Source organism: Mandrillus leucophaeus, unplaced genomic scaffold (assembly GCF_000951045.1).
Source record: "Mandrillus leucophaeus isolate KB7577 unplaced genomic scaffold, Mleu.le_1.0 Scaffold283, whole genome shotgun sequence".
NCBI classification, from domain to species: Eukaryota; Metazoa; Chordata; class Mammalia; order Primates; family Cercopithecidae; genus Mandrillus; species Mandrillus leucophaeus.
The window spans coordinates 2192134-2218532 of record NW_012102954.1 but is presented as its reverse complement, the minus strand read 5'-3'; the positions used below and the strand labels follow the sequence as shown (position 1 = coordinate 2218532).

Here is a 26399-nt window from a genome sequence, read left to right as displayed (position 1 = left end):
TAGTAGTTCAGGGAACAGATGATGTTGGATTGGGTTAGATTGTTGACATAGGCATAAGTGCTGTGCTGTGAGAGCACGTGCCACAGGAATGCCTAGGACATGCAATAGCTGCCCTCACCACCTTCTGAAACTTGGAGAGGAAGACCAAGATCTAAGCCTTTCAGCACCCAGATACTGTAGGCCTATTTCCTCTTCAGCGATGAGCAGACCTCCCTGAAGAGACCTCATCCCTTCTCTCATCGCCATTGTCCGAGGTATGGCAGGAGGGCTGGGTGCACCAGTAGTAACTGCAGCACCTCCCCACAGTGTGAAGGCACACTTTGACGAGCTGGTCAGACCACCCACCTTTACTAAGTACCAGTGGCTCCTACTTTGATTCTGGCTGCCTTCTCTGTTCCTGCTTTAGACGTCTCTGTGGACTCCCTTTTTGTAGGTTAACTGACCTTGAGGTTTCCAGGGTTGACACTTGAGAACACACAAAACAATGACACATCTCTTTATATAGAAAAGCCATAATAGATAGCAGGACATGCTATAACTGTACCATTCACAATGCAGTCTGATCACCTAGCAATCTGATCCCCTCATAAAAGAAACATGTTTACTTTTATTTTTATTTATTTTTATTTTATAGAGATAGAGTCTCACTGTGTTGCCCAGGCTGGCCTCGAACTCCTAGACTCAAGCAGTCCTCACACCTGAGCTACCAAAGTGCTGGAATTACAGGCATAAGCTATGGCACCTGGCCGTGTTTTTTAAAGCAAAATACTTGCTGATAAACTATTCACAGTTGACGAATATTAGCTATACCTTTATTTAGTTAACTTTGTTCTTTTTCCTGAGAGTTACAAGGGCTGGAGCCATTTTTCATACCCTAGGGGAAATACATATTCTGAACATAAAAATCAAGACACTTGCACTGTTGCAGGATTTTTGTGCTACTTTGAAGTAGAAGAGGCCAGAACTCTGGGAAGTATCGTTTGGATGCCAGCATATTTCTGGGACATACATTGAGTAATAGAGGGTACTTTCAAGTAAGGCCATCCTCAGGAATGTAGGTTTTATGGTCATCATCTCCATACATCATTATATACCCGCAGCCTGGCGCAGTGCTCTGTCCTTAGGTCCTCACATAAAAGTGCTTCAGTAAATGCACATTCATGAATGTGCTTTAAAACTATGTATCTTTATAGAAGCCTGATCTTTTGGTCCATTATGTAGATAAAGTAGGAACAAAACATTTAAAGGTTTGAGAGCCTGGAATGTGTATCTTCCTCTGCACAAAGAATTTTTTCTGTTTTTTTTCTCTTGGAAACCCCAAATATCTAATTTATAAAGTGTGATGGTGTTGTATTCATCTTAAATCTCATTTCCTTTAAAGTTTTTCAGATCTCCTCCTCAAATACTAGTTTTCCAACAGAAACTATGCCTGTCTCAAAGATTTACAATAATTGAAAAATAGTAATCTTAAATGTACTTTTTTTTTTTTTTTTGAGACGGAGTCTAGCTTTGTTGCCCACGCTGGAGTGCAGTGGCGCAATCTTTGCTCACTGCAACCTCCGCCTCCTGCGTTCAAGCAGTTCTCCTGCCTCAGCATCCCAAGTAGCTGGAACTACAGGCATGTGCCACCACACCCAGCTAATTTTTGTATTTTTAGTAGAGACGAGTTTCGCCATATTGGCCAGGCTGGTCTCGAATTCCTGACCTCATGATCTGCCCACCTCGGTCTCCCAAAGTGCTGGGATTACAGGCATGAGCCACCTCACCCAGCCATTAATATTTTTAATCCTATAGAAATACTGAATGATGATGTAGCACATTTTTATTTTCTTTTTTCCCTTTACAGCATAGCAGAGTACAAAGAAGATGATAATGTTCACACTTTCAGCAAATCAGTAACACCTTTTTAGGACACCAAAATGATGTTTCTAAATCACATAAAGGCCACATTGAAACCAGAAATAATCCAGTTAGATAGAATGTCTGCCTGCCTTCAGTGGCACAGAATGGTATTAGGCTACTAAGAGTTAACTTTCGAATATCATTGGAAAATAACTGTCAATCAACTGTAGGTTAACTTTCTTTTACAAAGTTATTGTGAATTCAGCTTAGCGTAGAACAAGACAATAGCCGATGCTTTAGTATCATAGTCCTGCCCCTGCTTATTCAGGTGTGAGTTCTCTGGCCACCTTCGTAGCCTCTTTGAATCTCTTTCTCAGTTGTGAAATGAGGATAATATAGTACCTACTGGTTCTTGTGAACCTTAATTGAAATAAGAACACAATGCTTGGCTTATAAAAGGGCTTATAAGTGTGATCTTTCATTATAAAGTGTGTCATCTTCTTTCATACCAGTTATTTAAAAAACCTCATCCACCAAAGCGAGTGAGAAGTCGACTCAATGGAGACAATGCAGGAATCTCTGTCCTACCAGGATCTACAAGTGACAAGATCTTTTTTCATCATCTAGACAACTTGAGACCTTCTCTAACACCTGTAAAAGGTAAAATAATGAGAAATAAAATTTTGATTTGTGATTTAATGGGATTATTTAATAATCCCAGTTTAACAATAACAAATTTGCTTTTTGACAATAGCATAATTTGTTTAATAAGTGCCATAGATTTTGTGTTAAATTACTAAGTACCTACTAGTATTTATATTTTCTCTTTTTGCTTTTTTTTCTCTGTTTTCTTTTTTTGGCTTGTTGGACTTCATATCGGAACCAAACAGTCTTCTCTCTCCTCTTTAAGATAATCAGAACTCTAAAATACCAAAATCTTGTAACTTAACTTTATAGGTAAAAAAAAAAAAAAAAAAAAATTGGCTTCATAATTTCATTCTCATTTAAATATGTTCTGCCTATCTGATATATTATTAAAAGAACGTATTTTTAGTATGCCAGTGAAAAGACATCTATCTTTTATCTAATGGTATAATGGGATATGTAAAAATATTTTTTCAGGTAAGTTTTTTTCCCTTAGAATGAAAAAAAAAAAGTTCTGCAAAATCTTGAAGTTGTCGCTTAAAAATATCCAAGAATTGGAACAAAGTCTGGTTAACTTGTGTGCCATTCTATGCCATTTGGCCTCATTACACAGACTCTGCTCTGTGCCAGCGTCAATCACTCCTGGCGATTTTTCTGGAGTAGTAATGTGGTCATCAGAGTGCTGGTGTGGAGCAAGGAGTGCGTGCCTCTGGGGAATGACATGACCTTCCTTGAGGAAGTCTAAGGGCTGGCTATGACTTGGGAAGTACTAAGGACATAGATTTGTTGATCATCTGTGTCCCTATGACATTCTGGGGAGCATCCCAGATTACTCTGTACAACCCTAGAGAGGCAGACCTGAACAGTAAGTAACCTAATCAGAGAGTGCCCAGAAATAGGAAAACTGGAGGGAAGTCCTGCAGAGGACCTGTTAGGTTCAACATTCCACCCAGCAGGTCTTGTGGGAGATTCAAAAGCCCAGCTCTATTTCTGAGATTATTTTGTCTCAATGTAGGTGTCAGGATGCTTGATTTATATGAATATTTGAAATTATCATCCTCTATGAGATGATGACGTTAGTTTTTCCTGTTCCTGTCCTAATACCATGATTTCTTTTTTATAGAACTCAAAGAACCTGTGGGACAAATTATATGTACAGATAAAGGTATTCTTGCCGTGGAACAGAATAAGGTTCTTATCCCACCAACCTGGAATAAAAGTTTTGCTTGGGGATATGCAGACCTCAGTTGCAGACTGGGAACCTATGAGTCAGACAAGGTTTGCATTATTTCCTGCCTACTCATTTAATATTGCTCTTTTGTGGTCTAGCTATCCTATATGAGTAATAGCGTTGGGGAGTACCCAGTCCAAGGACTTGTCAGCTGTTCCTCCAAACCCCAAAGGAAAAGTGAGCTTTCCTATTTGGGGAAAGGAGTGCTTCACTGAATGAGAGCAGGATAAAGGAGTTCATAGAGACGTCATGTTCCCTGCAGAACAAGCCTCTTTTGCAAAGTTGTGTAATAGGGGCTAGCAGTTTTCTTCTCACTCAAAGAATTCCTCCGAGAGATCCCAGCCAGCAAGGTGCTCAGCATTTCTGTCAACCAGAATAGCCTCCTTTTGATGAGTCACCATCTGGCCCACTTTTCATTTTAGTGCTCCAAACAAGCTGGCAGAAAACCTGTTGCTCTATCCCACAAGAAGCAACAGCAACTGTTTTGGGTCCCGTAAGTACCTCTTGGAGAGACAATCTGTAGTGATCCTTTAGTGCCCTGTGTTTGCCCTCCAACAGTCCCCTCCCAAATGCAAGACAAAAACAATCTGCACAGTCTGTTATGTTGTTTTGTAACACGATTCCATTTTGTTGATGTTCTCCTTAAACAGCAGCAGTCACGCTCTCTTTTCACATTCTATCTACAGCAAATGCAGCCTTTTGCCACATTGTCCCCTGCACCTTCCATAGGTCACACAATTTCAGCATCATTTTCCCAGTCTGGAGAAACCAGAGACCCCCATTATGAACAAAGTCCTTTTTGGTTATGGCTTTCAGCAGCAGCAATAGTTGGAGGTGGTAGGAGTAGTTCAGGGTAGAGATTCAGTGGATATGCTTCTGAACTAAAGCTAGCTCAGAACATGAGCTGCTATTTGCCAGTAAGGTGCCTGCATCTCCACTCAGCTCTGCTCCTTGAGTTTCAGAAGTTTGTAGTACTTAACCGCATGTGTGTCTCACATCCATTTTACTTTACAGGCTGTGACTGTTTATGAATGTTTGTCTGAGTGGGGCCAGATTCTCTGTGCAATCTGCCCCAACCCCAAGCTGGTCATCACGGGTGGAACAAGCACAGTTGTGTGTGTGTGGGAGATGGGCACCTCCAAAGAAAAGGCCAAGACCCTCACCCTCAAACAGGTAAGAGAGAACATAGAAAATGCCAAGAGGGACATAGTCCATCTCCTGTGCCTACACCCTTTAGAAAGTAAAAAGCTTCCATAATTCTGAGGTACTTCAGATATAATGGACAAAACCAAAGTTACGTTCTGTTGCTAGAAATACTTTTTCGAAAAATAAAGGAAATCAGAATAAGGTGTTTCTAACAATGATCTAAGCCGGTCCCTTTGTTAAAATCTGAAGATAGTTGTCTTTAGGTAACATATATTTCAGTGTATTTAAGTAATATAAATGCAAAAGTCCAAATTGAATTTTTGCAAACTGAATTATGTTTGCTATTGACTCATTAATTTCCTTCCAGGGTGATTTCCATTTATCTGCCACTAAATTCTTTATTCTTTGTTTTTCTCTTTTCTCATTTGTCATATACTTAAGGATATGCCAAACTCATGAATATATTCAATAGAGCCCTCGATGATTTAATTAACAAGTATTTCTGATTGCCTGTTACATACATGATTCTATTATTAATTTTTACTTAAAGCAAGAGTCCTTTTATAATTAAGCCATTTCGTAATATTTTATTTGGGAGAGAACTTTTTTTAAATAAGGAGCATATATCTAAGTATTTTTAATGATACAAATTTGAAAAATAATGTAACAATACCACTTGTCATTTCTTGAGCACCTCTATTTCAGGGGACTGTGTTGAGTATTCTACAAATACAAAACTCTAGCCCACACAATTCTACAAGGTAGTTATTAGCCCCATCTTACCCCTGAAAAAGACACAGGTTAGAGTAGTCAAGACACAAGTCTGAAGTCACATGTACCAGTAAAGCTATAATTTAAGTTCTGTCTGACTTCAAAGCTATTTTAAAAGCCAAACTCAAACAGTTGTGTCATAAATACCTATAGAAAAAAATTGAACCCCTGTTCAGTATAAAACTGAATCATCTGTATAGGCCAGAAACTTCACAGAGTTGCTGGGTCCTAAGGCAAGCCATATAAAGAGGGAGAAAGTCTTGAAATGAACAGATTACAAGGTTAATAGTACATTTTGCTGATCCAAATTATACTGCTTAAAAATATTTTCCATTTAGAAAATGCACTTTGAAAGTAATGTGCCAGTAAAAAGGACTTCCTACTTAAAATGGTTTCCTGGAGTTTGCTAAGCATGCAATAAAGATGTCTATATGACCAAAATTTTAAGTCACCTCATTTTTTTATATTATGCACACACACACACACACACACACACACATATTTCATGTGTATACACAGATAGTTTTCTCTCTCGAAAGTATTAAAAAATTGATCAACCTTCAATCTCTAAAAAATACCTACTATACATGATAGAAAAATCTCTCCTCCAAGTTTGCACTGATTTACACCCAAGGCTCTCCCCAAATGTACAATAGAAGGCGACTTCTTACATCCTAGTGTGGAAGGCAACAGATGAAGCCAACTCATTATTAAGTGGATATATTTTTCTGCCGGGACAGATGGCCCATTCTAAGTACTTAGGAACTACTAACAGTAATCTAAATCTTTTTCTTCAGAATATTTACTTATTTTCACACATTGCCATTTCCCTGGGTCCTGTTTCTCTTCATATTCCAGCAAAAGAGGGAAGTTTAAAGAAAGAATTCCTCTCAGGCACAGATACTCAGATATCTCCCATTGGCAGCAGGACTTCGGCATGTTGATGCCTCAGGACTACATTCTCCCTTTGTCTATTGTAGACCACATGCTATAACCATGTGGTTCTCACAGTTTATGCATTTTTTTAAAAAATTCATTCAATTGTAATTCCTTAGAATGATCTGAACAGGAGTTTGTGGCATAAAAGAATAGATACAGAGTTGAAATTCTGTATTTTTGGTGCCCATAATCAATACATCTCTACATAAAAATAGTATAAAGAAACCCAAGCTGGGTTGTGGTTGTCATTCCCTCTTCCTTCTAAGATCCTGGCCCACCTCCACGAAAGAAGTAATGCGAAAGCAGAGAGAAGAGCCTCCAGAATGCTCCAGACTTCTCTCTACCCCCATGGACTGAGGCAAGGGCAGTCAGCAGGAGGAGAAAGGAGGTCTGCCTTCCAGACTCTCCAGACACTACTGCTCGAGTCACCTGCTACCCAGCATGCATGCCACTGCTTCCTGATGCATCCAGGAGCTTCTGGAGTCGCCGTGGAACCCTGCCACTGAGATCAACCTGATTTTGTTTGTTTGTTCTCATTTGTAGGCCTTACTGGGCCACACTGATACCGTCACCTGCGCCACAGCATCATTAGCCTATCACATAATTGTCAGTGGGTCCCGGGATCGAACCTGTATCATTTGGGATTTGAACAAACTGTCATTTCTAACCCAGCTTCGCGGGCATCGAGCTCCAGTTTCTGCTCTTTGTATCAATGAATTAACAGTAAGTAGTAAATTGCCCACTTCACTTACGTTTAGGTAAACAAGTAGTCTTGGCCAAAATACATTAACAATGGTGGGGCTCGGGGGAACGTGTCTGTAGTTGCAGCTACTCAGGAGGCTAAGGTGGGAGGATGACCTGAGCCCAGGACTTCTGGGCTGTAGGCACTATAGCCGTCAGATGTCTGCACTAAGGTCAGCATTGATATGACGACCTCCTGAAAGCCAGAGACCAGCAGGTTGCCTAAGGAGGGGTGAACCAGCCCAGGTTGGAGATGGAGCAGATCAGAATTCCCATGCTGATCAGTAGTGGGCTGTGCCTGTGATAGCTGTTGTACTCCGGCCTGGGAAACACAACAAAACACTGTCTCTTAAAAAAATAATAAATTTTTCTTCTAAAAAATGACTCGTTTTTGAAGTTATAGGCACTCATTTTATAAAAGTTACTACATTTTCTTTGACTTAGTGTTGTTTGAAAAGCAAGTAGATGTTAAAGTTTGTAATCCAGAGAGCAGTTTTGTCTTAAAATCCATTCACTGCTGCATACATTAGAGAGAACAAGATTCGATTAAATAAAACAAAGCTTTCTAGAATTTTTTTTTAAAACAAGAAATTTGTAGGATTTGTTAAGAATGTTAGAAATTGGCCGGGCTTGGTGGCTCATGCCTATAATCCCAGCACTTTGGGAGGCCACTGCAGGTGGATCATTTGAGGTCAGGAGTTCCAGACCAGCCTAGCCACATAGTGAAACTCCGTCTCTACTAAAAATACAAAAATTAGCCGGGCCAGTGATGGGTGCCTTTAATCCTAGCTATTTGGGAGGATGAGGCAGGAGAATCGCTTGAACCTGGGATGTGGAGATGGCAGTGAGCCGAGATTGCTCCACTGCACTCCAGCCTGGACAATAGAAAAAGAAGAACATTAGAAATGTGTTGAAATTTTTAATAAAATATAGTCAGAGTATGGAAAGTAAAAAGGATGACATTTGGGTACCCAAACAAGAGAAAAATTCTTATATAGCTATTTTCAAAACAGATCCAAAAGTTATCAAAAGATGCTATCTCTTTTCATAAATAAATAGTTCATATACAAATAAATGAAAGAAGTCAAATAAAATAAATGCCCTTGTCTAGGAGCACTGTACACAAACCAAGCCCACCTGAAGCAGACAAGAGGAGATTCATTGCTAAGATGGTCTTGAAGCAGGGGAAGCTTGAGGGCAGGTTTACAGAGACTGAGGCCCCACAAGCTTATCGCATTAGTAAGTAGATGATGTATGTCAGCATGTAGGTGATGCCCCATATACAAATCAGTCTTTGGGAGTCGGCAGGAACCCACCCAAGCCTCATCGCTTCTTAGCTGTACATATCCATTGCCATCTTACCTTCACCCCTACCGCAGGGCCATCCTTCATGCACAGAACAGTTCTAGCCATGTCATTGAGTGACGTTCACACTGTCACCTACACAGACAGCTTTCCTCATCAAGGATGCTGCATCTTTGATTTCTACCAGTAGTTACTCAGTGTTAACACTTTTAGTCAACTATCTTGTAGTCATCTTATTTAAAAAGGAAAAAGAAAGAAATTCATTTGGCCGGGCGCGGTGGCTCAAGCCTGTAATCCCAGCACTTTGGGAGGCCGAGGCGGGCGGATCACGAGGTCAGGAGATCGAGACCATCCTGGCTAACATGGTGAAACCCCGTCTCTACTAAAAAAAAATACAAAAAAACTAGCCGGGCGAGGTGGCGGGCGCCTGTAGTCCCAGCTACTCGGGAGGCTGAGACAGGAGAATGGCGTGAACCCGGGAGGCGGAGCTTGCAGTGAGCCGAGATCCTGCCACTGCACTCCAGCCCGGGCGGCAGAGCGAGACTCAGTCTCAAAAAAAAAACAAAAACAAAAAAAAAAGAAATTCATTTATAGTTGTCAGTCATTTAGAGTGTCTGATTAATAATGGCAGGTGTACTCAGGTTGAGAATGAGTAGGGGACATGCAAGGGTAGAAGTGCCAAATTTGTTTGTGTCTGAAAGCTTTAAGAGGTTTTCAGAACAACACCTTGGGTTGGTCCTGCAAACATTTGAACCTAAAGAGCTTTACAAAAATGTGGGTGCTGTAGAACCACTCTGATGCAGCAGTGTTGAATCAGATGCTTAATCCATTATTTGGAGCACTTTGTTTTGGGGTTGTTCTTAACCTAAATACTGATAATTTTATTATAGCCAGTTGTTTGAGCCAGTGTACACTACTGGATTGCAATATTTGCTGCAAATACTACAAAAGCAGTCTTTTCTTTTTAAGATGCTCTTGTAATATCTTAATAACTCATGAAAAGATTTCTATTTCTGTTGTGTTTCTCCAACCAATATCAAGTCTGCTTTATTTCAGTTTACATTTTAGGCCAACGCCTCTTTGCCTTTAATTCTTCTTATGTCTCTGCCTTCATAACAACAGGATTTACTCTAATAAACTCTAATTAAGTCCCCAGAGTAACTGAAGAAGGTCTTGCCCAGTGCAGAATGGAGCAATTGTCTCTTGCAGAGACTGAAGCCACTAATTAAAACTCAACTGCTGACACTCATAGTCAGAGATGGTTCAGTAACTGAAATAGAAGCAGACACAACAGTGCTTTGCTAAGTATTGTTTCAGTTTGGGTTTTGGTTTATTTCTTGCCATTTTGGTAGAAGAAGAGCTGGGGGATGGGAGGAATAAGGAGGAGCAGTAGCAAGACCAGCACAGACAGTGCAGCACAGACTGGATGGAACAGGCCTAGTCCTCTTCCTCACCCTACCCCAGCCTCCTCCACCTTACCTTCTTATGTGTTGATGCTGCTTTGCAGCTTCTAGTTCTCCTCTGTTTTTGCTGACCATCTTCAGACTTATGTAGGTTCTTATGTATCTCCTGAGGGTACTGAACTTTACCAGGTCTTTTCTAAAGCTAATGCCTAGCATCGTGATATCCAGACTGTCTTAGGAATGAGAGAGGCAGCACGGTATGGTATATAAGTTTTGGGGCTATAGAAAGCTGGCTTCAAATCTCTGATGATAAATAAGTTACTTAAGTTCTTTGCCCCTCACTTTCATCCTTTAAAGCAAGGCTAATGATAGTCTCACAAGGTTTCTGTGTTAACCAGAACATCTGAAGTCTCCACCCCAGTGACTGGCATACAGGAGATGCTTCAGAAAGCATCCTCCTTTCTTTAACTATAGTGGGTTGTGTTCTCACCAGGTTAGGTAGAGCCCAGCCTGGTAGAATTTGAGAAAATAGGTTGTTCTTTTCTGTCTTTGGAACTCATGAAAACATAAGTTATCAGCTCAGGGATCTTGGTTTTTACTAAGTTTGCCAAGAAGTGACCCATGTACCACTCCTTTTCTCCCCCCACATTCCCCCACCCCTATTTTGAATACAGATTTTAAAATAGGATATTACAGCATTACCAAGATTATGCCTTTTGATTTATTGAAGAAACACAACTATATCTGAACTGAAATATGCCTCTTCTACCCTGTGGTTTTAGTGGTTGGATTCATTTTGTAAAAGTGGAGGTGGATTCCTGCCTCTAGATGAAAGGCGTAATAGATTTTGTTAACAATGGGAGGAAGAAGAGTAGTTCATCATCTCCTCAGATGACAGGGAGCTTTCTTGTGTCGCCAGACCTTGCTCAGCAGTGTGCCAGGGACGTGAACCTACCCTTTGTCTCCATCTGTGGTCCCTTTGGCCACTGCATCCACTCAACTGTGAATTCTTAAGCCTTTGTTCAGGGTATTTTTTTTAAGTCAGCAAGCACTGAATTTCAGATTACCTAAGAAATTAGCCGCTAGTCTTGGGACTGAAAAGCTTTCTGAGAACTAGGCCAGGGATTCAGTTTGCTTCAGAAACCAGAAGGTAATTGGAAGGGAGCAAAGAGAATGACATTTTTCTCTCTCTTCTCAGGGGGACATTGTGTCCTGCGCTGGCACATACATCCATGTGTGGAGCATCAATGGGAACCCTATCGTGAGTGTCAACACATTCACAGGTAGGAGCCAGCAGATCATCTGCTGCTGCGTGTCAGAGATGAACGAATGGGACACACAGAACGTCATAGTGACAGGACACTCAGATGGAGTGGTTCGGGTAAGTGAGCTGAGAGAAAAACTCATTAGGATATTTGTCGTCCCTGTTTACCTGAAACCTGTAGCTAACTACAGGTTAAGAACACCTGAACAGGTTGTAATGTTTAGTGAACTCTTGCTCCAGTTCAGACAAGCCTTGGCCTCTGCATTATCAGACATGAGGAACACCAGTGTCTTGGCCTCTTTTCTTCCTATTAAGTAGATCTGGTAGTGCTACTGGCCATTTGACAGCTTGACACAATTAGGTCACTTAAACATGATTCCCATGTCACACTGGGATTGCTCAAAATGCAAACTGCAGAAGTACTGGGTTTTCAGCCTGTCAAATGGCTTCGTAGAGAAAACATAGTGAGCAGGGATAAGTTTCTTCCCTACAAAGAATCACAGTACTGGAAAATACTTCCAGCGTCCCCAGCTACGATCCCAGATGACTGCACCTGAAGCCTAGATGTACTTTATCCTTTTCTCAGGTTGCTATGTGCTTGGCCTCTACAGAAAATAGAGGCAATGGAGTATTCACTTTTGTAGTCTGTTGCAGTATTTGAGTGGTTCTGTGTCAGGAGATGTTTCTTTGTGCTTGTTTTTCTTTAATTGTGCTCTTTGTAAAAGCAGAGAGCAGCTGATTACCACCCTCTTTAGTCAGAGTCACATGTGGAGAGACAGTGAGGCCATCAGGCCACTCCACTACCACACCCTGTACCTCACACAATACACATCTACACACACACAAAAACTCACATACACACACACCCTGGAGTCCGCTTCCTCGACAGTGATGTTTCACATGCTTAATCTGTGAAGCAGCATAAAATAGCTCCCTAGCTGGGCACCTGGGGATTCTGTTTACTGTGTGCCTTCTTGGGGATCTATAATGTATATTAGCATATGCAAGACTCTGAGAGGTTTTTGTAGGAAACAAAAAAGTTTACTTAGTTGAACTATGTTTTTGTTTTGTTTTTGAGACAGAGTGAGTTGCTCTGTCGCCCAGGCTGGAGTGTAGTGCAGTCTCAGCTTACTGAAACCGCTGCCTCCCGGGTTCAAGCAATTCTCCTGCCTCAGCCTCCCAAGTAGCTGGAATTGCAATCATGGACTGCTATGCCCGGCTAATTTTTGTACTTCTGGTAGAGACAGGGTTTCACCATGCTGACCTGGCTGGTCTCAAACGCCTGACCTCAAATCATCCGCCCACCTTGGCTTCCCACAATGCTGGGATTATAGGCATGAGACCCTGCGCCTGGCCTGAACCATGTTTTTAAACTGATATGACTGTAATCTTTTCCCTCTACTTTGAAACAGCCATTGTGTGTAGGCAGTCCCGTGCCACATCTTCCAAGATACGGGAAATCTAACTGTATAACATGATGGAAATTAAGCTATCTGTTAACCCTGAGAGTCTATCTTCACTGAGTAATGTAAATTGGTTCCTTAATCTGTTTTGGAACGTTTTAACTTTTGTACTTATTTTAATTTAGTTTTGGAGGATGGAATTTTTGCAAGTTCCTGAAACACCAGCTCCTGAGCCTGCTGAACACCTAGAAATGCAGGAAGACTGTCCAGAAGCACAAATAGGTATTTAATACTTTCTAAAAATGACTCAGTCGTTTTCACATTTCTTTTCCATCACTGTGGATAAACTTATACCAAACAACATAAAGAGGAGCCCAAGGTTGGGCACTGCTTGGAGAAGCGTGGTTGCTGCCTGTTGTGTGATTCCTTTGAGCAGACATGCCAGGTTTTCTCTACTTCACTGGGCAACATTCGGTGTGGTGGTGTCTTGCGGTTAACTTCCACATTCCATACTAAATATAGCACTTAATTCCTGGAGTACCAAAGGCTTGGGCTTTCACTTCTGAAAACACAACAGACCTAGAGGGCATGCTGTTGTATAAGTCAGAAAAGCTCTGCTGCACCCCAGCCCCACATTTGTTCTGCCCACCATGGGGCTGGCTCAGTGTGCATCACAGATAAAATCGTGTTTGTAAACAATTAACAGAGGCAGACCAGAGTCCACCGTCAGACTTGCTTACATTAGGGCATTAATTCACACTGAAGCCTGGTTACCTGTAGTACATTATTTGTAAAGCAATTTACAATTTTCCAGTGAAATATAGAGAGAATTGATTTCTACCCAGAATAACTGAAAGCAATGCCATAATGCCAGGGTGAGATCTGCTTTGCATTGCAGTCTCTGAAGAAGCCACCCCCTTTGATGTAGAGCAGTGGGTACAAGGAACTTCCTGGAAAGGAACAAGGTTTTAAGTTTGACCTTCAGATTGTTTCTTCATGATTGGCTTTTGTACACTGAGAATTCATTGTGACTTTGATGATATCAGAGAGTTAATAAAGGAAACTTAGTTGAAGGACACAAGTCACTTCTCTATATAAGCTGAAAGTAGCTTTTACTTTCCATGCCAGAGAAGAAAAAAGATACCTTGGGCAGGACATTTTAATGCTGGTGTTATATTAGTACATGTAAATTTCTAATTACAGCCCCACCGAAAAGGTCATTTGGGTGTTTGGAGACATAAGAATTCAGTTTAATTCAGTAAGTGTTCGGGGGTTACCTGTTATACGTCAGATAGTGAATTAAGGGAACCAGTGAGAAGTGGGTCATTTTCCTTTCCCTTAAAAAGCTTTTAAGTAAATAACAGTGGAAGATGATGTGCATGAGTGAGATAGAAGGGGTCAAATTCAGGGTGGAAAGATATTTGTATGTCTTTATTGTGGGCAGTCTGGCAGAAGTGGCAGAGAGGGAGAGCAGCCCACAGAAGAACTGGACAATGTGGAAGTGGTGAGATTTGTGGGCACTTGCTGGGGCGAAATGTAAACAAGCTAGAGGTTCACTGGAAATTAAAGCCGCTTCCAAAGCTGCTTGTTTGCGGACCTCAGAGCTCGTGATCATAAGCGGTTGGGGTGAAAACTTCATTCACATTAGTCCAGTAGACCCCTACTGAGTAGGAAGCAGACAAAGTATTTGTCTTGCTAAGAAAATAACTGTGGTGGGCCCAGTATCCTCAGGAGTTGGTTCTAAGACCTCCCTTGGATACCAAAATCTGAGAATGCTCAAGTCCCTGATATAAAATGGTGTAAGTAGTATTTGTATAAAACCTACTAACACCCTCCTGAATACCTTAAATCATCTCCAGATTACTTGCAATACAATGTAAATGCTGTGTAAATAGTTGTGATATTGTATTGTTTAGGGACTAATGACAAGGAAAAAAAGATTCTGCACATGTTCAGTAACAGACACAGTTTATTTTCCCCAATACTTTCCATCTGAGGTTAATTGAATCCATGGATGTAGAACCCACAGAAATGGAGGGCCAGGTGTACTTGTTTCTTATATATTTTCCCTCCAGTAGACTTTATTGCAACAGAGTAGAGAGTTGATGTGAAGAAATGCAAAATAACAGTGAAAAGAGGAAGAAGAACTAAATTCCAAAGTAAGGCTTTCATCAATAATTCACTAATCTTTAGCCAAGTGTTGTGGCATGCACCTGTGGTCCCAGCTACTCAGAAGGCTGAGGCGGGCAGATTCCCTGGGCTCAGGAGGTTGAGGCTACAGTGAGCTATGATTGGTCCACTGCACTCCAGCTTGGGTGACAGAGCAAGATACATGTCTGTAAAAATAAGTACATAAATAAAAATTAAAAATAAGATAATTCACTAACCTTTCAGCCATTAACCACTGTCTGCAATGGTCCTTCTCTCTACCATCTTGTAGAAAGAATATCCAAAAGTAGCCGGGCGCGGTGGCTCACACCTGTAATCCCAGCACTTTCGGAGGCCGGGGCGGGTGTATCATGAGGTCAGGAGTTCAAGACCAGCCTGGCCAACATAGTGAAACCCTGTCTCTACTAAAAATACAAAAATTAGCCAGGTGTGGTGGCGGGTACCTGTAGTCCCAGTTACTTGTGAGGCTGAGGCAGGAGAATTGCTTGAACCCAGGAGGCAGAGGTTGCAGTGAGCCGAGATCATGCCACTGCACTCTAGCCTGGGCAACACAGCAAGATTCTTTCTCCAAAAATAAATAAATAAATATTTATATATATATATATATATACACACACACACACACACACATATATATATATAGAATATCCAAAAGTAATCTTTTAGAATGACAATTTCAAGAACTTGGGAGGCACAGAACTGTTAAAGGAGTCCAGAAAAGGGGGAGAATACTTTGAGCTGAAGGAATTAGGTGATTTAGAGACAGGAATGTTTAAGCTGTGCCTTGAAAGCTAGGTGACGTCGGAACACACAGATTGAGAAGCTGGGTCTAGGCGGCACCAGCAGCATGTGAGGAAGCTCACCCTTGGAGGAGCAGGTCTGCAGGGAGAGAGCTGGAGTGACACCGTCTAGCTGCAGCATGGCAGGGAGTGTGCGGCAAAGGCATGTTCTGGCCAGATTGTGGGAGACTGAATTCCAAGTTAAGGATTTTGGCCAAAGTTTTTAATAAACTCTTTCAGAAATTCTGCTTTTTTATTTCTTTGCTGTGTACTCTAGCCAAAAATCGTGGCACTTACTTTCTTTTTTGTTACACTTAGCTTAAAATATTATGTCTATAAAGGCTTATAACTGGGAGAAAAAAATGCTAGTAGAACAAAGCTGGGTGTACCTTTGGTGGTTCTGTATGTTCCAATTATCTCAATGCTTCACCCAGGGCAGGAAGGCCAAGACGAGGACAGCAGTGATTCAGAAGCAGATGAGCAGAGCGTAAGCCAGGATCCTAAGGACACTCCAAGCCAACCCAGCAGCACCAGCCACAGACCCCGAACAGCCTCCTGCCGCGCAGCAGCTGCCTGGTGTACTGACAGTGGCTCTGATGACTCCAGACGCTGGTCGGACCAGCTCAGTCTAGATGAGAAAGATGGCTTCATATTTGTGAACTATTCAGAGGGCCAGACCAGAGCCCATCTGCAGGGCCCCCTTAGCCACCCCCACCCCAATCCCATCGAGGTGCGGAATTACAGCAGATTGAAACCTGGTAACTTGAAGTCTGGTATCTATTTCTCACTCCTTATATGTTTTGTGAGGGTTGGTGGATTGAGGCAGTGGGGTCTAGCTCTCCCTGGGCGCCACCCTGGATGTGCCCTGTGACCTGGGCCACTCACACAAAAGGCCTCTTTACACAGAAGGCCTCTTCAGTTTCTTCTAGTGTAAAGTGGACTTAAAAATTCTATCCTACAAGGGTGTTTGCAATATGCTGGGCATCTTCTAAAGAAAAATACCTCAAACAAAAACTGCATTTATTCACAACTCATTAAATCACGCAAGCTAATTTAAAATGAATAAATAAAACTGCATTCACAGGTAACTTTGCCCAGAATAGAGTTAGAAGCAAGGTCCTCAGTTGGAGAAATTGGATGCATCTGCTTGCACTGGAAATTTCCGCTTCTCATTAGTTTGTCTCCTTCAGTGAGATATTTCTTCAGCCTGACCCATGTTAATATCAAGCTAGATAGCTTTACTTTCAACCAAGGCGGCAACTGCTGAGAACTGGAAAAGCTGCTGTAGCTGTATGTTGAGGTACCCTAAGTTTAAGGCCACCGTCGTAGAGTATTTCTCCCCAGTACTAGCTTCCCTCAGTTGAGTATGTTGTGTCCTCCACTTCTCCACTCCAGGGTACCGATGGGAACGGCAGCTGGTGTTCAGGAGTAAGCTGACTATGCACACAGCCTTTGATCGGAAGGACAATGCACACCCAGCTGAGGTCACTGCCTTGGGCATCTCCAAGTAAGTGTCAGGCTTTTTCCAGCTCCGCTTCCCATCTGAGTCATTTGGTTAGCCAAGGGCCATATACTCCAGCCTTGTCTTTGGGGAAAACAGATTTTATTTGTATTATCATACATAGCTCAAAGAGATAAATTTGAAGAAGAACCCTGTCAGTGTGTAGATATTTTTCTTTTCTTTTTCTTCTTCTTTTTTTTTTTTTTTTTTTTTTTTTTGAGACAGGGTCTTGCTCTGTTGCTTAGGCTAGAGTGCAGGGGCACAATCACAGCTCACTGCAGCCTCAACCTCCCAGGCTCGAGCAGTCCTCCCACCTCTGCCCCTCAAATAACTGGGACTATAGGCGCGTACCATCATACCTGGCTAATTTTTGTATTTTTTGTAGGATGGGATTTCACCGTGTTGCCCAGGCTAGTCTCAAATTCCTGGGCTCAAGTGATCTGCCCACCTCGGCCTCCCAAAGTGCTGGGATTACAGGTGTGAGCCACCGTGCCCATACACTGGATTTTAATTCTGAATTTTTAAAAAAAGTGAAAAACTGCTTTTTCTGTTCTTCAAAGATATAGCAAGGGTGATCCAAAGAAAATTGAAATGGAAGTGTAAATTTGGGCTCAATTCAGTTTTTGTCTGTTTACACATACATCCCTGAGTGAATCAAGGAGTCTCTCCGGGACCCTTACCAGCCCTGACCCCAAAACACACATCCACCAAAAACCAGAGAGCCTCAAGAAGGAGATCACAGACAACAGAAGCCTTCTATACAATGACCTCCTCTGTCATGTCTCCTGCAGGGATCACAGTAGGATCCTCGTTGGTGACAGTCGAGGCCGAGTTTTCAGCTGGTCTGTGAGTGACCAGCCAGGCCGTTCTGCTGCTGATCACTGGGTGAAGGATGAAGGCGGTGACAGCTGCTCGGGCTGCTCGGTGAGGTTTTCACTCACAGAAAGACGACACCATTGCAGGAACTGTGGTCAGCTCTTCTGCCAGAAGTAAGATAAGATATCTGCTTTTTGAATTTACATTGAGTAAGCTCTAAGGATGTTAATTATGTCCTACACACAGGTTCTGATTGCCCTGGCATCCCCACTACAGTATGCCTTGTTAGTATGAACCAGTCTTCACTTTTTCTGTTCTTCTTTATTGCTACAATTAGGAAATTTTTCTATCATACAAGTCACAAACACCTTGTCATCCATGACACAGAATGCACATATGCTAGTATTTCATCATATTTAATTTGGAGACCTGTATGTGAAATGTAAGATCACGAAGATAATCTTATTTATTTTCTTTTAAAGGTTTCAAAGTTTTATTTTTCACATTTAGATCTTTAATTCATTTGTAATTCATTTTGGGGTATGACATGAGGCAAGGATCTGTTTTTCCCCCATATGAAAGGTCGGCGGTCCCATGGCTGTGGATTTGGTTGATAACTCTGTCCTACACCCGGGTCCCAGATACATATCCACAGTCATTACTTTTCTGCCAGACCACAGGAAGGATTCCATGGACAGTATACTCTAAGGCTTGTATTGCCTTACTCCAGAGATGCCTTCATAGAAAGCATATTATTCTTAACTTGTGTAATTATGAGGCAGTTTCTGAGGTTTTGTAAGCAGCATTGGCTTACTGTTGTGGGCATAGTCTTTGGGTTTACACTGACCAAATGCTCATTGTGCTGCTTTCTGTTGCCATAATGCCAGCAAGTTACCGAGCCTCTCTGAGCTTTGGTTTCTTCATCTGTAAATGTGGGTAAGAAGACCAGTCCTCTTAGAGCTACTGAGAGAATTAAATGAGATCACATGTATGAGTGTTTTAAGGCACCAAGTTCAGAGTCTGGCAAAACAGATGTTCCATAATTTGATTCCTTAAACCTTTTCTGCTGGGCAGTCTGGTTCAAGATGAGGGACCCAAAATGTTGCAGCCAGCCATTTCCTATGGGAATTTCTGTGGGGCTGGCAGAGGATTCTGTCTAGTGGCTCTGTGCTTTTAAAGGCCTTTTAAAGGCCTGTATTTTTAGTACAGACAGGGTTTTGCCATGTTGGCCAGGCTGGGCACGGTGGCTCACACCTGTAATGCCAGCACTTTGGGAGGCTGAGGTGGGCTAATCACCTGAGGTAAGGAGTTCGAGACCAGCCTGGCCAACATGGCAAAACCCTGTCTGTACTAAAAATACAGAAATTAGCCAGGTGTGGTGGTGTGTGCCTGTAATCCCAGCTACTCAAGAGGTTAAGTGAGAGAATCACATGAACTCAGGAGACAGAGGTTGCAGTGACCCGAGATCATGCCACTTCCCTCCATCCAGCTTGGGCAACAGAGCAAGACTCCATCTCAAAAAAATAAATAATACATTTTAAAACCCATAATGGGTTTTATAGAGCAGGCCTTTCAAAGCACAGAGCCATATAGTCTTTCTTTCTTTCTTTCTTTCTTTCTTTCTTTTTTTCTTTTTTTTTTTTTTTTTTTTTTTTTTTTTTTTTTTTTTTTTTTTTTTGAGACGGAATCTCACTGTGTCACCCAGGCTGAAGTGCAGTGGCGCGATCTTGGCTCACTGCAACCTCTGCCTCCTGGGTTCAAGCGATTCTCCTACCTCAGCTTCCTGAGTAGCTGGGACTAAGGCATGCACCACCTGCCCGGCTAATTTTTGTATTTTTAGTAGAGACAGGGTTTCACCATATTGGCCAGACTGGTCTCGAACTCCTGACCTCATGGTCTGCCCACCTCAGCCTCCCAAAGTGCTGGGATTACAGTCATGAGCCTCTGCACCCGGCCCATATCTATATATATCTAGATATAGATATAGATATAGATATAGATATAGATATAGATATAGATATAGATATAGATTTCTTGAGATGGGGTCTTCCTCTATCACCCAGGCTGGAGTGCAGTGGCATGATCACAGCTCACTGCAGCTTTGATCTCCCAGGCTCAAGCAGTCCTCCCACCTCAGCCTTCCAAGTAGCTAAGACTATAGGCAAGAGCCACCACACCTGGCTAATTTTTGTATTTTTTGTAGAGACAGAGTCTCACTATGTTCCCCAGGCTGATCTCAAAGCTGCGGGCTCAAGCAGTACCCCCAGCTCAGCCTCCCAAAGTTCTGGGATTATAGTTTTCAACCTCCACACCCATCATATTAATCTAGTGATTTGTGCTAGCACTTCCGTATGTCTGCTGGCACACATCTGTTCTTTGTCATGTTTAATTTTCAAAATATTGTTTAATTATAGGTAATTCTTTAAATTATCCATTGCTATTAAATGTTAGATGGAAGCTTTATTGGAAACTGACCAAAGAGTGATAAGTTCCGATGAAGCAGGCACAGAAGGAAGTGCTGTCCAGAACACACAGCCTGTGGTCTCTATGGCTAAGAGCTGTTGACACTCCTCAGGGTTCTCAGAGGTCCAGTGACAGTCCTTTAAAGCCATAAGCTTATAGTACTTAATTTACTCTCTAGACACTTTTACTGGTAGATTAATGGACTAAACATAAATCTCCATTTCAGGGACAGGTACAGTGGCTCACATCTGTAGTCTCAGCACTTTGGGAGGTCAAGGCAGGAATATCACTTGAGGCCAGGAATTTGAGGACAGCCTGGACAATGTACTGAGACCCCATCTCTTAAAAAAAAAAAAATTTTTTTTTTCATTTCCATTTTAATCTTGTGAAAATCCAAGCCTAAAGTGATTTAATACCACATCCTGAGTCACACCCAGCTTTATTCCAGGAATAGGAACTCTGAATACTTCTTAAAGAATTTGAACATCTCTTAAGAGTAGTCTGCTTCAAACAGTTCCAGCAAGATAAGTAGGAAATGAGGGTGTTGGGACTGGAAAAGGAAAGCCAGTCTGTTTAAGAAATGATTGAAGAGTGGATCAATCAAAATGTTTAAAAGCATAATGGAACTTGATAGTGATCAAACTCATATTTCTCTTGGAAATTAGAAGACTCACTAATGAGTTATTAGTAATTCTCTTGGAAGTAGATATTCATTAGTGAGTCTTCTAATTTCCACAGTTTTTCTAATTTCCAGGAGAAATATGTCAAGCTCCAAGTAAAGACACTGACATACTGTATTCCCAAGCTTATAGGCCATGAGAATTAGTCTGCACAGGTAGAATGGCCTCACATCGATGTTCAGACACCTTGGCCTCATTGTGTAGGAAAATCTTAACTCTGTTTTTTTGTTTTCATTTTTTTTAATTCTCATCAGTCAAAGAAATAGCTTCCCTGGTTTAATACTGCATTTCTTCATAGACTGAAACAAATAATACAGCTTTCCTTTTAGTCCTTGTTCAGCCACACAACACAAACCAGTATGGCCTTTGGCATTTTACTGCAAGCTTTCCATTCGATTATTAATATTCCGGAGCCCATGATCAAGCATGGAGGAGACCAATAATTAATTGACTTTTCCTTTCCTTTAGGTGCAGTCGATTTCAATCTGAAATCAAACGCTTGAAAATCTCATCCCCGGTGCGTGTTTGTCAGAACTGTTATTATAACTTACAGCATGAGAGAGGTTCAGAAGATGGGCCTCGAAATTGTTGAAGATTCAACAAGCTGAGTGGAGACCACGGTCTGTAGACCCCTTCCCGATTCTCCTGTCCCAGCTTGGAAGGCATTGAAAACAGTCTCCGTTTACACATCTCTTCATACCACGTGTTTGAAGTGTTAAAATTCAAAGGGATCATTGAATAAAACGGGTGTAGAGTACAGGAATGGGGCAGACGTGATTCAGGTGAACAGCACAAGAAGAATATGAGGTGGTTCCTAGAAGCAACACTTTCCATCTCCAATTCTCCCTGATGACAGTAGCTGTCTCCAAGAGAAATATCCTCACTTATTAACTCTCTTTTCTTGCATCTCATTTTTATAGAGCTACTCATCCTTATTTGGAAAAACCAACAACAAAAAAGGCTTTTAGAAAATGGTTGTAAATCTGACTTCTTTGCAAGTAACTGTATATTGTAAATAGGTATAAAAGGCCTTTTTTCTAAATAAGGACTTAACTGCCTGTAACATGAAACTTCAAACTAAACTACTAACTCAATGAACTACTTACGGTTTGTCTGACATCCCTCACTTACCAATTAATTATAAATATGTTTTTTTAAATCCCCAAAGACATTATCTGTGGTCTTTTTTTCCTTTCAAGCTCAGCCTGTGTGCCTGATGTCATTTCTTTCAAGTTGCCCACAGTATCTCCACTTAAACTAGGCTAGTAACCAAAATAATGTCGACCTTCTTTAGGAAACAGCGTGGGAGAATAGGAGTCCAGCTGTAAGATAAACTGGAAATATTTGGGTGTCTTGTACCTGGCTATGCACCACCTCAGTGTTGTTCCTACATAAACAAGGCCCCTTTTAAACTTGTACGTGGACTGCTGTTTGGTCAAAGAATACATTGTTAGCATTGCAGAAAGGTGGTCAGATGACCAATGCAGTGCAGGAAACAGCCCTGTCTCAACTAATGGAAATATATTTGCATGTAACCCAAAATTAGCTTATCTTGCATAGAACATAATAAGTATGTGTCTTTCGTGACACGGATGTTCTACTATAGCTTATTTTCAAAAAAGGGGTAAAAAAAGGAAAGAAAAAAGTGTACAGAATTAACATATAAACTTTGTTGTAAAACTGAATCATGTCAGAACTGCTTAAAATTAACCTTTACCATTTAATGTCATCTACCTGAAAACAGTGAGATTTATACTGTATCAATGTCTATTTTTTTGTTTTTGCTATGAATATAATTACAGTATTTTAATATTTAGTTATTTAATTTGTTCTACTAGTTGGATACAGAACACACAAATCCAGGGGGATTAAAGCTGGAAGGGGCTAAGAGATTAGTTTACAGAGAAAAGGCTTGGTGGTGGGATTTTTTTTAAATGTGTGTTATGTACATATATATATAAATATTAAAAAATGAAACAGTTAATCTAGATTTTAACATTTTCAGAAACTTAGTGATAATATTATGAACAATTCTAAAAGCCCTGTGATTTGAAAAATGTAGAATCATTAATGGCCCAAGATAGGCCTTCACACCCTCACAGGTGCGAAAGGAAAGGCCTTCACATCCTCGCAGAGGTGTCATGCAAAGGACAGCGGCTTTGGCTTTTCCAACTTTCCGTCTTTAGGCCCTGGTGAGAGGCACACTTATGCACTAAAATGCACATATATGCACATGCATTCAAAAATAGGCATTTGGTACAATGGTGATCTTGTACCTGATGGGCTGAAACCAGCTTAAGAACAAATTTGTTCTTCCTGATACGATAACTAGGTCTCCAAGAGAAAATATAAAGGCTGCTTTAGTGCCTTACGCTTACTAAATTTAAATCTTTATTTACCTGGGTTTGAGCCTACAGACTATTTATGATTACATATCAAAATTGATTAAAACACTTCCATTTCTAAAAGTTCAAATATACTTGTTAATAAAAGGATTATCGGCATTAATACTTTAACTTAAAGAAAAGTTGTGTTCTGTTTTCCTTTCTGTGTCTTACTCCCCCCACACTGTCCCTCCCCCATCACCATCTTCAATTCTAATAAATAATGCTGATGTTCAACAGTTGCAGAAATTGTGCTATCACGTAACTGTGGGCCTTGCCCCTGTGTGGCCCTCTAGATGAGTTGTAGCAGTGTTATTCTACACTTTTTAAAAGAAGCGTCCTCCTTTTGTCCATGAATCATGTTTACCCCATACCCAGTGGCAGAGGTGTTCTTTAAAGACTTGAATATATGAACGTGTGTGTGTTGTTACTTAAAGGTTATTCCTCTTTGTAATAGGAAACTATATGAGATGAACACTTTTAAACTTTCCGACACAACTTTCATTACTAACTTTCTGACACGACTTCCATAACTAGAAGGTGGAAACCAAAACCCTCATGGTAGTATTTCCTCTGGCAGCTGGTGCTGTGGGCAACTGTTTTGTTCAATCGGGTTTCTTTTCTTTTTGCCTCTAATGCAGAAATCAACAGAATCACTCACACATACAAGTACACTCACATAAACTAATTATTTCTCTGGATATCGTTCTGTGTTCCATGTAAATTTATTTACCAACATCTATTGTCAACATGTACATCTACCTTAGTGTGGTCTGCATTCTTTCTCTGAGTACCTCACAGGGCTCCTGCCTGATCTTCGTAGTTTGTTCATTCATCCATCCACCTGTTCATTTGTTCATCCATGTATTCTAACATTTGTGTGTAGTGTGCAACTGTAATGTCATGCTTTTGAAGAAGAGAATAGCTGCCCATAGCAGCCATCCGTCTGGATAATAGCAAAACACTCTATAGATAAGTTATTTTGCACTTTCTTATGTATAAAGTTGGTAGAAACTTATTTTTGCTTTGTATCATTTAAATACATTTTGTTTTGGTAAATGAACTGTGTATAAAATATTTATGCCGTTAAAACTGTTTTTAGAAAGTATTTTTAATTTCAGCAAGTTTGGTTACTTGTTGCATGACTATTAACACAGCTGACTTTTTGTGTCAGTGCAATGTATATTTTTTGTCCTGTTATTAACTTGTAAGCCCTAGTAATGGCCAATTATTTGTACAGCAACAGAAGTAAATTGAAGATACTGGCTAAGACTGGATTGATTGTGGACTTTTATACTATATTGCAGAAACCAATATGTTTCTTGGTTATGTAAAAGACCTGAAGAATTACTATCTAGTGTGCAATCTGTGATATCTGAATGTTCATTGTATATTTGTCTCTGATGCAAAAAGGTAGAGTAACACAATTACAATACATGATTAAATGCAATAGTCCAGGTACTTAAGTAATTTTTTTTCATTTCAAATAAATACCCACTATTTACCACCAAAAGAAAGAAAAAGAAAAGTTGTTAAGTCAGTTATTCAGGGAAGGAAAAAAAAAACAGAGATCTAATAACTCCCTAAACTTTATGTAGTTCTTTTCTAGTTGTAAATACTTCAGAAGCACCTGCATAAGATTGCAGAAGTATTGGCTGTTAAGGTTCCAGTTCCAGTTCTAGTTTGACCCATCCTTAAAAATCAGGCTTTCTGCAGTCTGAGCTTCTCAATTGTGCTGGATTCCCAGGGCTAATGAGTGTATGTGGGTGGCAGTAAGGAGAAGCAAGCCCCTTCTGGGAGATGTGATCCTCAAATTTGACTGGACCTGTAGAAAAAGACAGGTCTGCATGGTTTTTGCTCTTTTTTCCTGAGCTTTATTCTCTAGCCAAAATATTGTGAAAAGTAAGTAACAGTGTGTGTATATATATGTGTGTGTGTGTGTGTGTGTGTGTCTGTCTCTTGCACCCATACTATAGTCACAAAAGGAATATTCCAGTGTCCCCCATCACCTGGAGCTACAGCAGCCGCTGTTAGCAGCTAGTCTTTCCAGTTCAGCCTTCAATCTGAGAGTGTTAGAACTCACAATCCATTGTCCTTGTTATCAGCTTGTTTGGTTTTAAAATAGCCTTTCCGTAAAGAAGAGTTTTTAAGTTTATTTAGGCTGTTTTGATGATTGTACTTTTTCTAAAGATGCTAAATTCATTTTAAGCTTGAATAGCAGAGCCCCAAATTTAAATATATTTTGCTTATTACAAATTTTACCTTAGTGCAACTCCACTTGAGTGGCAGAAGATGAAGGAATGTGAAGAACTAAAACAATACCAATTTCTTTAAAAATTTTTTTTACAAATGGTAAAAGAGAAAGCTTAGAGCAGTTCCCATATTATTAATGCTTTATTACTTACAGTTCTAGTGATGGGTTGCAGTCAAGGATGGGCACTGCAGAATTCTCAGATGCAGAAATTCAGAGTTTAAAAGAACAACCATGTAAATGATTTTCAGTGAGTCCCTTGTCAGCCATTTGCTTCTCATCTTCAACAAAATTTTCCCTACACACCTCACTTTTGACCATTTGATGGAATTGGCCCAGCACTTGGTTAGTTTTTTGCTTTATGAATATTCTCATTTCCTCCCACCTATTATAAAGCTCTTTTATTTTCTTTTACTTTTGCTAGAGACAGCATCAAGCCAAGCTACCACAATAGCATGGTGTTTTGGAGATCCCTGAATAGGAATTACCACTGAGGCTTCAGTTCTAACCAGCTTGGGAATGTAGAAAGCCTCTTGTTTTAGCGCTCGCTCTCTCCAAAGGGTTTTCCTTTATCAGTAGCTGCCTGTGAGGATGGGAATGGTCTAAGATGGTGCTTCTTTAAACTTTTTGGTCTGAGAATTCTTTGATCCTTAAAAATTTTCAAGG

At 40.7% G+C, this 26399-nt stretch overlaps 1 protein-coding gene across 1 annotated transcript in view; it reads left to right on the top strand.

Annotated features, from left to right (window-relative positions):
- Positions 1-24932, top strand: part of WDFY3 (WD repeat and FYVE domain containing 3) — a 288646-nt gene extending 263714 nt beyond the window's left edge. The window contains exons 57-66 of the mRNA XM_011985448.1: positions 2355-2502; positions 3611-3765; positions 4733-4891; positions 7118-7297; positions 11222-11404; positions 12876-12972; positions 16073-16396; positions 17034-17145; positions 17931-18128; positions 21567-24932. Coding sequence (XP_011840838.1) covers positions 2355-2502; positions 3611-3765; positions 4733-4891; positions 7118-7297; positions 11222-11404; positions 12876-12972; positions 16073-16396; positions 17034-17145; positions 17931-18128; positions 21567-21690 — 1680 coding nt within the window. The 3' untranslated portion in view covers positions 21691-24932. The remainder of the gene's footprint in view (positions 1-2354; positions 2503-3610; positions 3766-4732; positions 4892-7117; positions 7298-11221; positions 11405-12875; positions 12973-16072; positions 16397-17033; positions 17146-17930; positions 18129-21566) is intronic.
- The last annotated feature ends 1467 nt before the right edge of the window (positions 24933-26399 follow it).